At 41.7% G+C, this 14,907-nt stretch overlaps 1 protein-coding gene across 12 annotated transcripts in view; it reads right to left on the reverse strand.

Annotated features, from left to right (window-relative positions):
• Positions 1-14,907, reverse strand: part of NAV2 (neuron navigator 2) — a 538,301-nt gene that overhangs the window by 44,847 nt on the left and 478,547 nt on the right. For all 12 annotated transcript variants that reach the window (XM_060275159.2, XM_088668311.1, XM_035117262.3 and 9 more), the window contains 4 exons: positions 8,549-8,687; positions 4,383-4,674; positions 2,131-2,833; positions 642-1,109 (listed from right to left, as the gene is read on the reverse strand). In XM_060275159.2, the coding sequence (XP_060131142.2) occupies positions 642-1,109; positions 2,131-2,833; positions 4,383-4,674; positions 8,549-8,687 (1,602 nt within the window). The remainder of the gene's footprint in view (positions 1-641; positions 1,110-2,130; positions 2,834-4,382; positions 4,675-8,548; positions 8,688-14,907) is intronic.

Raw genomic sequence — 14,907 nt, forward strand, 5'->3', positions numbered from 1 at the left:
AGGCACTATGCTTTATGTTGAGTTCTTATGCCTCGGTCTATGAAATTATAACCTACACTAATTTATTGGCCCAATACAGTACTGAAAAGTAATGTACTGATGTGATCCTAGCTGAGAGCTAAATGGCAGAACAGGATGCCCATCGAATGGATGGACACGACAAGGCATGCTGCTCTTTTAAAGTATGGTTTGACAGGAAATAAAGCATGTTCTTCATAGTTGCCACATTATGCCAAGGTGTATGCGAAGCCTCTTATTCATGGCTATAGTTCTCACTTGTGACGATCTAGTTCATATACAAGGTGGTTTGCTATTCACCCATCTGAAAATCTAGGCACTTTTCACCATATGTTTGGAACCCCACAGTTAACAGAGATTTTCTAAAGGATGACAGGCACAGTGATCACAGCCATCTGTTGAACTCCCTAGATTGATTCATGCTTGCACAACAACTTCTCCACCAATCCTTATTTACCTCACAGGATTGCCAAACTGAACAAAAATAAGTTATCCTGAATGACACTTGAACTCAGTGGGAATAATTCATAGTGAAACATGTCATGATTAAGCTACCGAATACATAAACCACATATTAATACACACAGTATGCATCACAAAGGTCTTGGGGGGGGGAATCTCACCTCTCTGACAATGTTGTCTTTACACTGTTGGTTCTAACAAAGGGAGTCAGTGAGTCGTCTTTAGAAGCTGCAATCAAGCCACTGGACGAGTTGTGGCTCAGGCCGCCTCCACTGCTGAGTGAAATATCAATGGATTCACAACTGGTGTGCAGGCTGCTAACAGACTGGTATCCAATCCCATCCTTGCTAACAGCAGAAGAACTACTGGCATTTGTGCCCCAGGTTAAGCTGTTGGAAGGAGCCGAATGAGCTGAACTGGGACTAGAAGCTAATGGAGACTGGTTCATGTCTGCATTCTTGCTATAAAGGGGACTACTACCACCGCTGCTCAGTATGCCACTGCCAGAAGGAGAATCCAGGTTCCCCTGTTGGTTCATGGTTGCATGTGGGTTGGAGATGACCACTGAATTTTTCATGCTTTCTGCAGTTGTGATGGGAGCTTGTTTACTTGGCTTTCCACCAAAAAGTCTGAGGAAGGGAAGAAAAGGAAAGTAAGTCAGGAAAAATACCAAGAACCTTTGAGTTTAAACATTTTTGGCTCAAACATATTTGGGGGAAATCCTTATTCGTCAGATTAACGGGATACATTAGAGATTTTTTAAAAAATTATTTTTATTTATTTTCCAATAAAAACAGCCAATTAACATATCCATCAAATCATAATCCATTAGAGATTATTTCATTCTGATCTATACTGCATATAGATGCACACCCACCCAGTATAACCTGCACTCAGAAGAGGCAAATTGGTGTCAGTCCACCAATGAGTGAGGCATAATAACGCTGACTTGGATCTGAATGAAGTGTGATAGCTTCCCTCTTTCCTCTATGTTCCTCTGTCACTAAATGCTGGATCAAATAAGGTCATTCTAGGATTTCCCTGCCCACGCACACCTCTCATTATTTTGCCATTGTGTAAATACCTAAGTATTCATATTAACATACTTTTCAGGATGAGTATCATGTACTTTCTCCTAGATTCATGTTGGGCAAGCCACTGTCCCACTTGATATGGGGGGGGGCAAGGGGGAGGAAATGGGCACCAAGCACACCTATAAAGTACCAGTATACGCAATCTTGGCTAGGATCACCAGAATGACTGTTTCTAGCTATATGAACAAGTCTGCAATGACAGTGTTTTAGCAAATCTGGCATGCAAAACATGTACAGTATTCTTCTTACAAAAGGAAAGGAAAATTTCATTTTCAGAAGAGAGGATCTTTTGCATTTCATCCAGAATGGCAGTGCAACAGAGGATTTATTGTGGCTGAAGTCATTCCCAGAGAATATTTCATTCAATGTTTCATTCTGCTTTTACTTTGTACACTGTTTTTATGGTTTTATGCCATGAAGCTGTCTATACATTTTAACAACAACGAACAACAATTTCTGTTTCAAGAATGTCAAAGTCAGAATATACCCCCCCCCAAAAAAAACCCAACTTCTGAAGTCCTTTCAGGCACTGCACAATTGAATACGCTCTACATACCTGCGCAAGGTAGGGGAGGCTACATCTGGGTACTTGACTCCTTGCTGGTGAGCACTCTGGGATGCACTTGAAGCTGGCTGAGATGCTGGGTTCATTTTAACAGAATTACAAGAGATTACACTTTCGTTGTCCGATGAGATCCCTTTCTCTTTATCTGTTTGGTTGACTAAACCTGGCAGAGAGCTCCCAAGGGCAACTTTGGCTGGCTCTCTCATTTTAGGAACAGGCAAGCCTGCTGACTTGCTACTTATGTTGGAATCTATGCTGCTGGTGCTAGATCTATTGCCAGCTCCACTTCTGCTGCTGGATTTGCTGGGCCTGGGTAAACTCCGGTACTGAAGATTGCTTCGAGTACTAATGGCTAAGTAACCATCGTCCTGATTCTGCGAGCCATCAACACTAGTCTTCCGACCAGTAGACCTTCCCATAAGTCCCGATGACTTGGGGATTTTGCCCAGAGTAGCTGATCTACTAGTGATAGTTGCCCCACTAGCTGTTATTATAGTAATGCCTACAGCTGACCCGCTCTGTTTTTTAAAACCAAATGCATTTGTGTTAGGAGCAGCTGTTCTAGAGTTATTTGTAGAAGGTTTCTTTGATTCATCACCACTGCTCCGTCCTGCATCTGATGGGGAACGTTTAATGTGTCCAGATTTGGGAGAAATTCTACCCTTTTCTGATACCTTGGCATCATCAGTTTTTCCTAGGAAAAAAGGAAAGCAGGTTCAAATATTGCATGGTATCAAACACTATGCACATTAGTGCAAAGAAGTAATGAAAAAGCTTAAAACACATGAAAGACAAGAGTATATGGAAGCATTCTAGTTTTACTTAATTTCTAGAAATCAATAGCACTATGCACAGAAACGATAATATAACTGCTGTGTTTAAAAGTGAAATTTGAGCACGTGGGCCCAATGATTCAAACCAAGTGAGCAGGGTATCCTTAGGGCAGATATGGCAAAATTTGGCTCTCAGCGTTGCTGAACTAAAACTCCCATTAGCCCCAGCAAGTATACAGCCATGGATGATAGGAACGGTAGTCCAAAGGTTCTCCACACTTACCCTAGGGCAGTGCTATTTTTCTAGAAAAGGAGGCGCCAGAACTAACCATGAATACCTCCACCTGAGAGGTGCCAGAACTGAGTTCCAGGTGAAAAAAAGCCCTGCCCTAGGGTATGAAAAATTGGGGCAACGGGAGGTGGCTGTGCAAGAATGAGGCAAGGCAGTGCATCAACCACAGTGGTCCCCACCAGCCACACCCCTCCTCTCCTCACCCCCATCCCCTAGTTTAAAGTTGTTCTGTCCATACTAACATGCCCGCAGCCCTGGTGCTCTCACTCTCCCTTGCTCCTAAGGGGGTGCATCCTAAGTGCAAGGCATTCTGGGTGATGTCGGTCACAGAGGGCCTGTGCTGCTACTGTTTCACAGTGGTAACTACCACCCGCGGGCCGAATCTGGCCCGCGGGGGTCGTTAAACCGGCCCCCAGCCCTTGCAGCGCGTGGGGACTGACTTCCCGGACACAGCCATGGCTTCCTATTGGTTGCAGGAAGCCACAGACGCCACCTCCTCCCTCGCCATGGCTCCGAAAGCCAGCGGGGAAAGACCGGTGGACGTGCTCGCATGCACACAGGTGCGCGCACTCCCACACACGGATGATCCAGCCCACCAGTGGAAAAGTTTGCCGACCCCTGGTTTAGAAGCTCAAAGTTACTTTAAAATTAAGGGCACCTATACACCAGGCTAAATGTGCCTACACACTCAGTTTCTCCTGCTATACTTCATTTGCAATAGGATACAGTGTTAATAAACTTGCAGGGACAATTAGTTATCACAGCTGGATATGCTGCTTACAAGGCGATAGGTTGCATATGCAACTTAGACACGTTTTCTAATTAAGTAGATGGTGATTTTAAAAAAGAACAAGCTGGTCTTAACTAAGCATTCAAAGGTGCCTTCAGATTTATTTACACTTTCAAGAAAGCACATGAGTTCTACTGCTTAGCACATACATCATACATTCAAGAGGCAAATTTTCACCCCAGTTACAAGACACTATTGAGTTGACATCATTGTTGGCAGGACCCCTTCAGTTTGGCACCAGTACACAAGGGCAGAGATTTATTGCACAGTTCTCCATCAAAGACAAACATAGATCAAAATGCAGTTGAAATCCCGACAGAGGAAATAGTCTTCTAACTGCACAAATTCTTGGCCTGCATTGCTTGTCTGTTGGCTGTGCATTCCTCACCTGTTCCAGGTGTCTTCAAAGTTCCTGAGGTGGCTGCCGCTTTTGTCCTTGGTGTGGTAATGCCAACCTGAGCTGACATGCCCCGTCTCCAGGAACCCGTCTGCGAAATGACTGTGTTCTTCCTCCCAGAATTGCTTTTATCAGATTCATCAGACACATCAGAGGGATTCCTTCTCCATTTAGACCCAGGCTCCATCTTCACACCACTGTCTGAGCCACCATCGGATTTCTTGATTTCGTCGCCAGACCACAAGGAATTCCGCTCCACTTGGGAATGCTTTTCAGCATCAGTCTGAGGAGAAAAAGGAAATCATAAATTTGTAAACTTTTTCTTCCTCCAGCATCAAAAATCTAATCCTTAGAAACTTCACTAATTATTTAAAGACCTCACTAAGGACTTTATAATTAGTTTTGTCTCCTTTACAATTTTTTAAATGAAAAAATCAATTCTAAATACAAACAATAATTAAGCTGAATCACATTTCCTGTAAATTCATTTCTAATGCATTTAAGCAAAAAAGCCACTAAATAAAAGACATAAAAACAAGATTTATAAAGGTGATAAATCAACTGATTCACCCTGAATTCCCTCATTATTACATTCAGCACAATATCTTTTACTGCAAGACATGAACCCACTTCAAATCTGTGTTGTGAGCTTTTTCCTTTGTTCTGCTTTCCTATCTCCTTACTGGCAATATGATCTATGGAGTATGAAGAGGCAGCTTTTTGCAAGACTGAAATGTGTGCTTCCCCCACACCCACAGCCTCACTCTAACTTTATCATCAACGGAGGTGATAAATTTTCAGAAGTGGCAATGCTTCACATCTGATGACTAAATTTAAATTTGTGATTACTTAGAATCTCCTAAAAGCCTGGTTTATTTATTCATCACAATTAATTTCCTCCCCTTTCCCTCCAAATGCATGCTACAAGCTAGGACCTTTCAAGTACGATGTTATTATTTTTTCTTCGTATGGTGACCAAGGGAAGGGACCCTTTTCTGGGATGTATTCTTTATCTGCACTCTTTTGTTTCACTTGCACTGGCTTCACCATCCATCCGAAATGATTTGCAATTCAAATCCCACACATGGAGACTGACATCCACAAATGCAAAAATAGATGAAAAAGCTGTGAACCTGCTACACACATGGGAACCCAAAATTGCAGGCGCTGGGGGAATCTGTGTCTTTGGGCACTTATTCCTTATGCTGCTGGGTGGGTCCTTTTATATCCTGCCCGGTTTACATAAGTAAAACATTTCAAAATGCAAAATAGGCAAAAAAATTCTTTAGACATGAGGCATGATTTTACAAACTAAAGGTGACCTGCGCTCATGTTTCATGGGTGGGGGAGCATTTTCTGCCATTTTCAGATGTGGAAGGAGAGCAACTGCCACATTTTCAGGGGGGTGGCTTCTTTATTTTCCTTTTTTTAAAATAAAACAATTTAAAAGAAATAATTCTGCCACAGCAGCTACATTCCTCCAAACAGCCTGTAAGAAGCACCCCTGCAATGTATCACCTGAAAACATGACATCTTGGCATATTATTGTTCTGAGTGCACTGGTGAGGGGAAATATACAAGGTGACCCTCTTTTGCCCAGTGAACAGCAGCCATTTCCATTCAAGGTAGAGAAGCTGCACTCAAAGAAGGACTTGTTCAGTTGAGTGCAATTCTTGAAAATATAATGAAAATGCTAGATGCAACCCACAGTCCCACTGATGCTAAACCTCACAGTGTAATCATACAAATTCGGCAAACTGAGTGAAGGTGCACATGCATGCCCTGAGGTGAGGCGAGAGGTTTCTCTCCAGACACTTAGCTTACTTCAGCAGCCCTTACTCCTTTGGATTGGTTTTTATTCTGCAGATCTTCAAACTGTTGTATTTTAATAAACATAACCTTGCCCTGACATGCTGTGGCTTGTTTTCTCTTTTGGGGTGTGGGGGTAATGGTGCTTCTGCCTTTAGCAGGCATGGGTTTGGCCCGCCCACCCCTCACCTAGGAAGAGACGTGATTTGTTCTCTCCTGGGGTTAAGGGTTGCTAGCTCACCTGGGCTGGAATGCTGAGTTAGGAAGGGAAGACTGACTGGATTCAATGTCATTCTTCCCTTTGCTCATCCTTAATTAATTAATTAACCTTTATATGCCACTTAAGGAGCTCAAGGTGCTGTACATGGTTCCCCTTCTTCCCTTTTCATCTTCGCAAAGACCCTGTGAGGTATGTTAAGCTGAGAGGCAGTGGGTGGTCCAAGGTTACCCAATGATCTTAACGGCTGAGTAAGGATTCAAACCCTGGTCTCCCGGGTCATAGTCCAATGCTCTAACCATTACACTACACTGGCTCTCCTTTACCGTCATGGTGCCTGCCCTCCTGCCCCCCCTTTTTTTACAGCCTGGGCTTGTGCTAGCTGCTTTTCTCAAGGAACTGCATAGGAATTTGGGGGGGCGGTGCTGATTGGCATGTGGGACTCCTCTTCTTATTGTTACACTTCCTCAACTTGCTATGTCTCAATTCTTCTGGGGTGTGTGGGAAACTAGGCACCACCAATTTAAAACACACATAAAAACTCTGGTGCACAACTAGAGGCAAAACTCTTTAACGCAGCCACAGCTGTGCACTTCATGGCAAGAGAACAAAGAGTAACACTTCATGGCAACTGCACTGTTATATGAAAAACTGCTATTAAAATATTTTTGCGTTTCAATTAAAAGAAAAGAAAAGAAGGAAGTGAAATAATAGCTGCGCAGAAATATTTACGAAACAGCAACGGTTAGAAAGCATGGACAAATTGCCTTTGACTTGTGAAACCCCCTAAATTATTGCATTCTTCAAAGAAGTTTTAGATGTAATCAGGTTGTATCCACTTTGGAAAGCTAAGGAAAGCAAAAGAGAGTGCAATTTTTTACAGCACATCTTGGGGACAGAAAGCTACAGAAAACGTCCCAATTGCATACTGATACAAAATTCTTTACTGTACAGTATTTGGATTTGTTTGCTAGGAACACTGGAAGCTCCTAGAATGCCACCTACAGACATTAAATATAAATTTCTAGTGGAAAGCTGCCAAGAGACTGGATGGCTAGTAACAACATGCAACCTCGGAAAATAATAGTGCATTTCATTAAGTAGACACGCTTACATTTCCGCTGGAAGTGTAATCATCTTTCCACTTTTATTTGAACTAAATAAAAAATCTATTCCTTAATTAATAGTAGATTATACAGTTTCAGTGTCAAAGAAAGAAAAAGAACTATTTGATAGATGTGTGTGGTCTTAGTCTTTTTCCCAAGTTCAGCACCTAATTGTTACATTTCTATGGAAGCTGAAAAGCCACTAACCCTCAGCACAGACAAAGGTTGCTGTGTCTTTCAACTTTCAATGCTGGGACACTGCCTTGAGACAGACTGCAATAGGTGAAGTGTGTTTTTATTTTAAAATAGTTGGCCCTGCATGTAACCTCTGTTTGTGACAACGTGAGAAAAGGATGTCTGTGTATATTTCACACTTGGTATGTATGAGTGAAGTCTCCATGAAAAGAAAAGTTTCTAATCTTGAATATGGAGCTTTGGCATGTCCAGTTGTATATGTGTAGATAACACATGGGTTTGGGGGGCAGAGGTAGGCAGAATGGTCTAGTCTTGCTCCCCGCCCCCATATGTTTGGTCAACAGTCAATACTCTCTTGACCACACAGTTTAAGGGAAGTCTTTCATTTATCCAGACCAATGTAAGATCATCCAGGGAAAGGAAGAATCTGCATATCAAATATTACTGAAAGCCACCTACCGTAGAACAACATGGTCAACATATAAAATAAGCAAACATATAAAATATTGTATCAATTTTAAAAAAGCACGTGACAATCACTAAAAGATATAGGGGCATCAACAATTCATTATTCTAGTCTGGTTATGTCTCTGCTCTGATCTCTAGGAGCAGTCAGGAAACATCAGAATCTGGAAACCTATCTATGTTTTCTTAGAAGCAGGTCCCATTGTATGGGGTATACTCTTTAGGACGGCAGCCTTGAAATCCAGAAGCTTCAAATGAAATAAGTCCTTAATTCTCTTTTGGAAAAGCAACAATCATGAGGCACTGAAGGTAATAAATACCTCCAACACTATTAAAACATGTCTGATATAGAAAGGAAACCTTACCTGGGAATCTATATTCTTACGAGAGGATGCAGGTGTGTTGGCATAGGAGCTGATGGAGGAGCTTGTGTTAATGTCATCGGTGCTGAGGTTATCTATGGTGTCACTGATCCCACTGCTGACAGAACTGCTGTCATCCCAGCTGAGAGGAGGGAAAAAAGCCACAAAAACTTCATAACTCAAATAAACAATAGCCACAGCTACACCAAGAAGCCAGGTGACACACAAGGGAGCTTTGAAACATCTCAGGGTCTCACAGCAATTATTGATTTAGGCCTGTAGAAACAGTCTCAAACAGAATCAAATGATAATTCAGGCAACTCCCCTAAGTGGATTTTTTAAAAAAGAACACTCACATCATTGCTGTTGTAGCTTTCTTACTTTTACACAACACAAAATTATGCTAGCCTAATAAGGAAAATTCTACGCAGAAAGTAAGAGAAAAGACAGAAATTTGAAGGAAGCTGGGCAATGAAAATCATTCTGGATTTTTGCTAAAGTGAAATGAATCACTTGGAGCTTGGTATTTCTCTACAATGTTCTGGCATACACTTACGTCTATAACTTACCAGTTATTTTATCATTTTTCGGAGTGATTCACAGTGGTTTATTATGATTGATATCACCAAAATCCTGTGAGGCAGGCAATTACTAGTTACAAGTTACAGAAGGGGGAAAGAGCTAGGGGCTTGCTCCTGACCACACAACTGAGGTGGACCAATGGCTTGACTCTGTGTAAGGCCACATCCTACATAGCCTTCCGGAAGAGCTTCTGGAAAGAGTAACACATGAAGCAAATCTTTACCGGTTGAAAGACAAATGTGATCTCATAAAGAAGGTCTCTCTGTGCAAGCCACCGGGTGCTCTTATTAAGTGTACCTGACAGGATGATATGCCCTTTCATCAACCTCTCAAGAACTAGATATGCAGTATCGCTTCTAAACTCAGTTGGGGTTGGCGGGGGGGACGTGGAGATGAAGCAGAAATTCATTCAGGAGCTGCCAGCTGGATTCAGTTTCTAAAGTTACACCATGCGCAAAAACAAAGACTTACTATGTAAGACTTGCCTCTTCAAGCAAGAGACAATACTGGTTGGTTTTTTTTAATAAAAAAAATCCTCCGAGCATGGAGTGCAACATAGAATAAAAGCACATATGCAAAAGCTGTAACTGATAAAACATGAACTGATTTAAATATGAACTACTAGTGGAGAGATTTGTAAACAGGAATATAATATTTTAAAAGTCTTCAGAGAAGGCCCTAGAGAATTATTAGGCAGTGGCCCAGCTGTTTGCAATATGTTTTGGGACATATCGCATAAAGGACAGCTGGGATAGCCACACTCTAAACTCATCCCCCTGGGGTTAAGTTTCACCAATTTCAATGGAAGTTGCGCCAGACTTAGGTCTGGTTCTGATACTGTATCTTTTATCTCCAAATTATGCCTTGGAAATGGGGCATGAGCTGCTGTCTTGCACACGCCTCATTTCTCTCACAAAAATGCCCCCCTACCGTCCAGTTTGCTTTAGCCACTCTTCCAACATGTTATTTCAGTTCTGGTTCACAGTGAATGCAGAAACTGGGCCCCTGATTAGCGTCAACCATATTTATTTTTGCTATTAACCTTGCATTGAGCTAAACTGTGTCAGTCAGCAATAAATAATAGGATCACTATCTCCTGAACAGACAGACGACACAGACACACAATTTGGAGAGGGAGAGAGATTACCAACTAACCATAGTTAAAACCATCAGTGAATTCTGCATGCAAGGGGGGGGGAGACCGGGGGGGGGGGGGAAGGACTCTACTTCCATGGTTCATGTCCTTAATCATGGTGAAAGAACTGGCAGTGTTCTTTTCTTTACTTTTTACTTAGATAGCAGCCAATGAACATATTAGCTGCTGCAGAACTAGAGAAAGGTATAAACATAGTACACAGTAGTTGCTTCATTGTATTTTTTCTTATTACACCATTAATATTCCTTTCCTTCCTGCAAACATAGTCTTCCTAATGAACAGCAAACAGAATATAATCTAATCAATAGAAGAGCAAGCTCATGAAAATTATGGACAGAAAAGTGTTTGATAGATCTAACAATGCATGCAAGCACTCTTTTCCTCAGTAGAAACCAACTCCAGAATGTAGTTTTATACCAATTTTAGACCGCTTCGTTATACATGTTGTTTTAAAATTTTGCCCATGCTTCAGTTTCTCAGTGGTTGCATTCAAACGCGAATGGAAAGGAAGGGAAATGTAACAGCCCTCCTAATTACAGCATTCCATGCTCGGTGAACAATGATAGGATCTTTGTAATTTAGCTGGGGCAATCAATAACTTCTGATGCCAACAAAAGTCCACTCAGCCATAACTTGAGACCCTGTCTTATTTCCTTTTAGTCACTTGATCAATCAAATGAAATCTACTTTCAATGCTGGAAAATTATGTGAGTGCTGAGAGACATAGTCATTTTCCTTCCTGTTGTGGAAAGCCATTTAAAAACTGAAAATAAAGCTGAAATTCAATCTGACAGGTATGAGACATTTCAGTTTGAAAGAGAAGAAATGAAGCTTTATAAGATGACTGAGGTAAGTCCTCCTATAGGACTAAACTTGTTTAAGAATGCAAATCTCCCCTACTCCAGCCTACAATTAAATAAAAATTGCAGGTGCCAAGTGAAGAATGAAGGATTCTGACAACTAGCACGGGCTCAGTCCCAGAAGGAAGGGGGCCATTTGTCTAAATATGCAAGTCTTAACCAAAACTCTTTAAGACCTCAAATATTAACCAAGAATCTGTTCTGTTTCAGCCAAGATACTAGAGTTTCCTGTGAACTTTGGGAGCCCCCCAAAAACAATCTCAGCTGGTCCTTAACAAACATTTCACTGCCAGATTCCTAGTACACAACATGCAGCCACAAAAAAATGGGAAGAACATTACCAGAAGGATAAAAGACATGTTAAACATGCAGATTAGTATAGCAATCAAAAGTTAAAAGCACTGTCACTGGCCAGTACATCGTTAACCAGAAGCCTTTAGCCAAGTTACTCCTCTGCCTGCCTTACCTCTAAGACACTTAAAATTATTTGGGTCTCCAACATCATAATTGATTCTTTACATTTGTGTATTAATCAAGTCTCAAGCCCATACTTCTTTCAATAGTAGGTTGAGTCATTTATTCTCACTGAAATCCTGTAAGTTAGGTGTACCTGAAAAACTGTGATTTCCAAAAGCTATCCAAGCCAGTGAGGTTTTGAACCTAGGATCCCACAATCAAACTCAACACTGTAAACACCACAACCAGAAAGCTTAAATCTGTAGAGGTGGCAGCTTCTCCGAGGCTCTGAGGCATTAGCTTTTAGTTTTCCCAAGTTTCAATTTACAACAAAGAGTAGCTCTTCATTGGCTATACATAGGGCAACGTCGCATATGCAATGGTTAAAGTGCATAGCATTTGCCATAAAGACGTACCATATGCAAATTGCTTATTTTTGGTGACATGCTCAGAAGCAACACTCAACTGAAAATCTGACCTCAGTTAAAGGTTCATGTGCAGTGCTGGCAAGAGCACCGCTGTATTCTGCTCATACTGTCATATTCCTCCCATGCCAAATTGGCTGTTTACAAACTTTGCTAGATTTTGCATGCTCACTGCAGCCAACCGCAGGAATCCAGCCTCTTCAGAAAAGGAATACAACAAATCGGATCCTTTTAAAGAACAGTTTGTGGAAGAAACAAACTTGATTCCCAACAGACAAACTATTCAAAGCTCTTCAAATACCAAAACCACATGTGTACACACAACTGAAAAAGGTAAGTTTAATATGGTACAGTCCATCACCATTTTACCAGGATGCATAATTACTACCTTTCTTTTGTTTGCATGGCTTGTCTGCTGGGAACATGAAGGTGTATTTATTCTCCCACAAACAGAAATCCTCCATGTCTCTTCTATTTCAAGCAAGAGGAATAAGAGTAATATACAGGAGCTTTTTGGATGTTTACTAACCTGGAGAAAGGTGTGACATATTTACATGTGTATCACCAACAAGTCAGATATTAATAATCTAAGTTTAATATGGAACTCTCCCATTAGTACCAAAAGAAGGCCATTTTACACCACATGGGCATGAGGCATTTCAACTAGAAACTTGGTGATTACCCAGTTCTTCCTAAAACATTAACTATTCATTTGTTCAGTGACAGATACATGACATCACAGCCTAAAAGAGAAATTCTTCTGAGAAAAGAAAAACCACAAAGCGTCTTAAACTGTACTATAAAACCAAGTGAGAATAGCTGTTTCCATTGTTTTCCTGTGGGACACCCATCTGATGCTGACATCACGACATGAGGAATTCTAGGAACGATAACAATGACTGCATGGGGTTTATATCAGAATGTTGTATCATCAGTCTGCAGAATAAATGATGGCAAGTTACTGCATGATGAAACTAAAAGTTAGGATTAGGATGATTTCAGCTCTAACACAGTTGCACAGAATGAACACACACACACGCGGCAGAGCTCTCTCTCTCTCTCTCTCTCTCTGTGTGTGTGTGTGTGTGTGTGTGTGTGTGTGTGGTTAATATGATTATCAAAGCCAACTCAAATGGAAACCTTCATAAGTAGAAGGCAATATGTGAACATGGAAGGGTTTTATACAGGAGCCAAAAGCCCTGATATAAACCCTGACATGTTACACAAACATCATGGTTTATTTCAAGGTTGTTGGAAGCTGTATCCCAATTTGACTATGTAACAGGTACATGGTTTTCCACTCTAGTAATCATGATTTCTTCTGTTATCCACACGCTGATGATGGTCAGGGGTGTGATGGGCAACAGTGGTCTCTGTCCCTCTTTCCTTCCCTCCCTCCTCTGACGCCCTCTCGCATCTCTGCCTCCTAAAGGCTTGCATAGCTGTTTGTTGCAGCAGCCCTGGCTACAAGCTTCCCAGGTGAATGGTGTCTATGGTGCTGGCCAGGGGGTGCTTCCCAGGCCCCTGTGGGGCAGTGGGAGGCGGCACCTCTCTTGGGGGGGGGCAAGCTCAGAGACCAGGGGAGGCAGCTATGGCTGGCCAGAGCACTCCCAAGGAGAGGGGAGAAGAGAGGAGGCTGAGGGAACACTCCACAAGGGAAGGTGTTCGAAAAAAAGGTGACGGGCTTCTCTCAATTGGCAGGGGGATTGGGGATTTGCTGCAGTTTAAGCACAAACTCTCCCCAAGCTAGCTGTAAGCAGCCTTCCCGCTGGCAGAATATAGCAAGAAACCCCAAAGTGGGTAATTTTGGGGCAGGGTTGGGGTGGGATCCCCCCAAGGGACCCAATCCTTGGTTCCTAATCTGCAACAACCTTGATTTGATGCAACAAAAATGGGCACACACACCCTTTTCTCTCCTGATTGACAGTAGCCAGAGGTGGGTTGGATACAGTAGCTCTGCTGTTTCAGTTGTTCCAGGCCCATTCAGACAGCTCTGCCCATTCTCATCTTGCTGACATGTGAGTCTGCACTAGTTCCTCTCCTATACACGCTATCAGGTATGCAGAGGAACACACTGGGAGGGGCAGGGGGAGAGAATGTTGTATTCCTAGTCAGCAACATCCATATGGTTTTCAGCCTAAATACTTTCATACCTACTGCTTTCTCAGTCTTCTTAAGCATGTGATGAAAAAGATACTTAACAAGTTGATTGTGGCAGGAGTTTTCACATGCAGCATCAGCCTAAGGTTAGTTCCAGCTGGGTTAAGGATGCTTCTGTACTGAATTGTGGAACCTTTTTTGCCACTAAAATCTAATACTGATATTATTCCAAGACCAACAGTGTTCAGATTTGATTAAAAATTCACTAAGTAACTAACAACATAACAGAATACTTCAAAGAAATTAAAATACAGTACATGTTAGAAGACGATTTGGCAAATGATAAGCTTTTTTTTTTTAGGTGAAGGCATTGCTCAAGAACTGAAAATGCTGAGCAGAAACAGGCTCTCTGTCTCCCTTATCACAGTTCATTTATTGGTTCTTAAATCCACTGCTCCTCCTCTCTCTCCTGCTCTTTTCAATCTTCACTATGCTGTTAGCCACCAACATTATTACCAGCTGATTTAAGTTATAAACTCCACTATCCAAAGATCACAATAGAGAATAATAGAAGTGCATTTTTAGAGAGATTGGGATATTTCTCAAATTGAAAATGAAAACTCAGTGTAATAGGATACGCTTTTTCTCTTCTGCTTGCACTTATGCTTGGAGAATAATTCGTAACTAGTGGAACTTGTTTTCTGGGAATCATTCAACACAAAGCTTTCCAAAATGCCTTAAGGGGCAGGAGATAAATCAGGAAGTAGTAAAGTGTCAAACCCA

Source organism: Zootoca vivipara, chromosome 1, assembly GCF_965207765.1.
Source record: "Zootoca vivipara chromosome 1, rZooViv2.hap1.1, whole genome shotgun sequence".
In the NCBI taxonomy this organism is placed as follows: domain Eukaryota; kingdom Metazoa; phylum Chordata; class Lepidosauria; order Squamata; family Lacertidae; genus Zootoca; species Zootoca vivipara.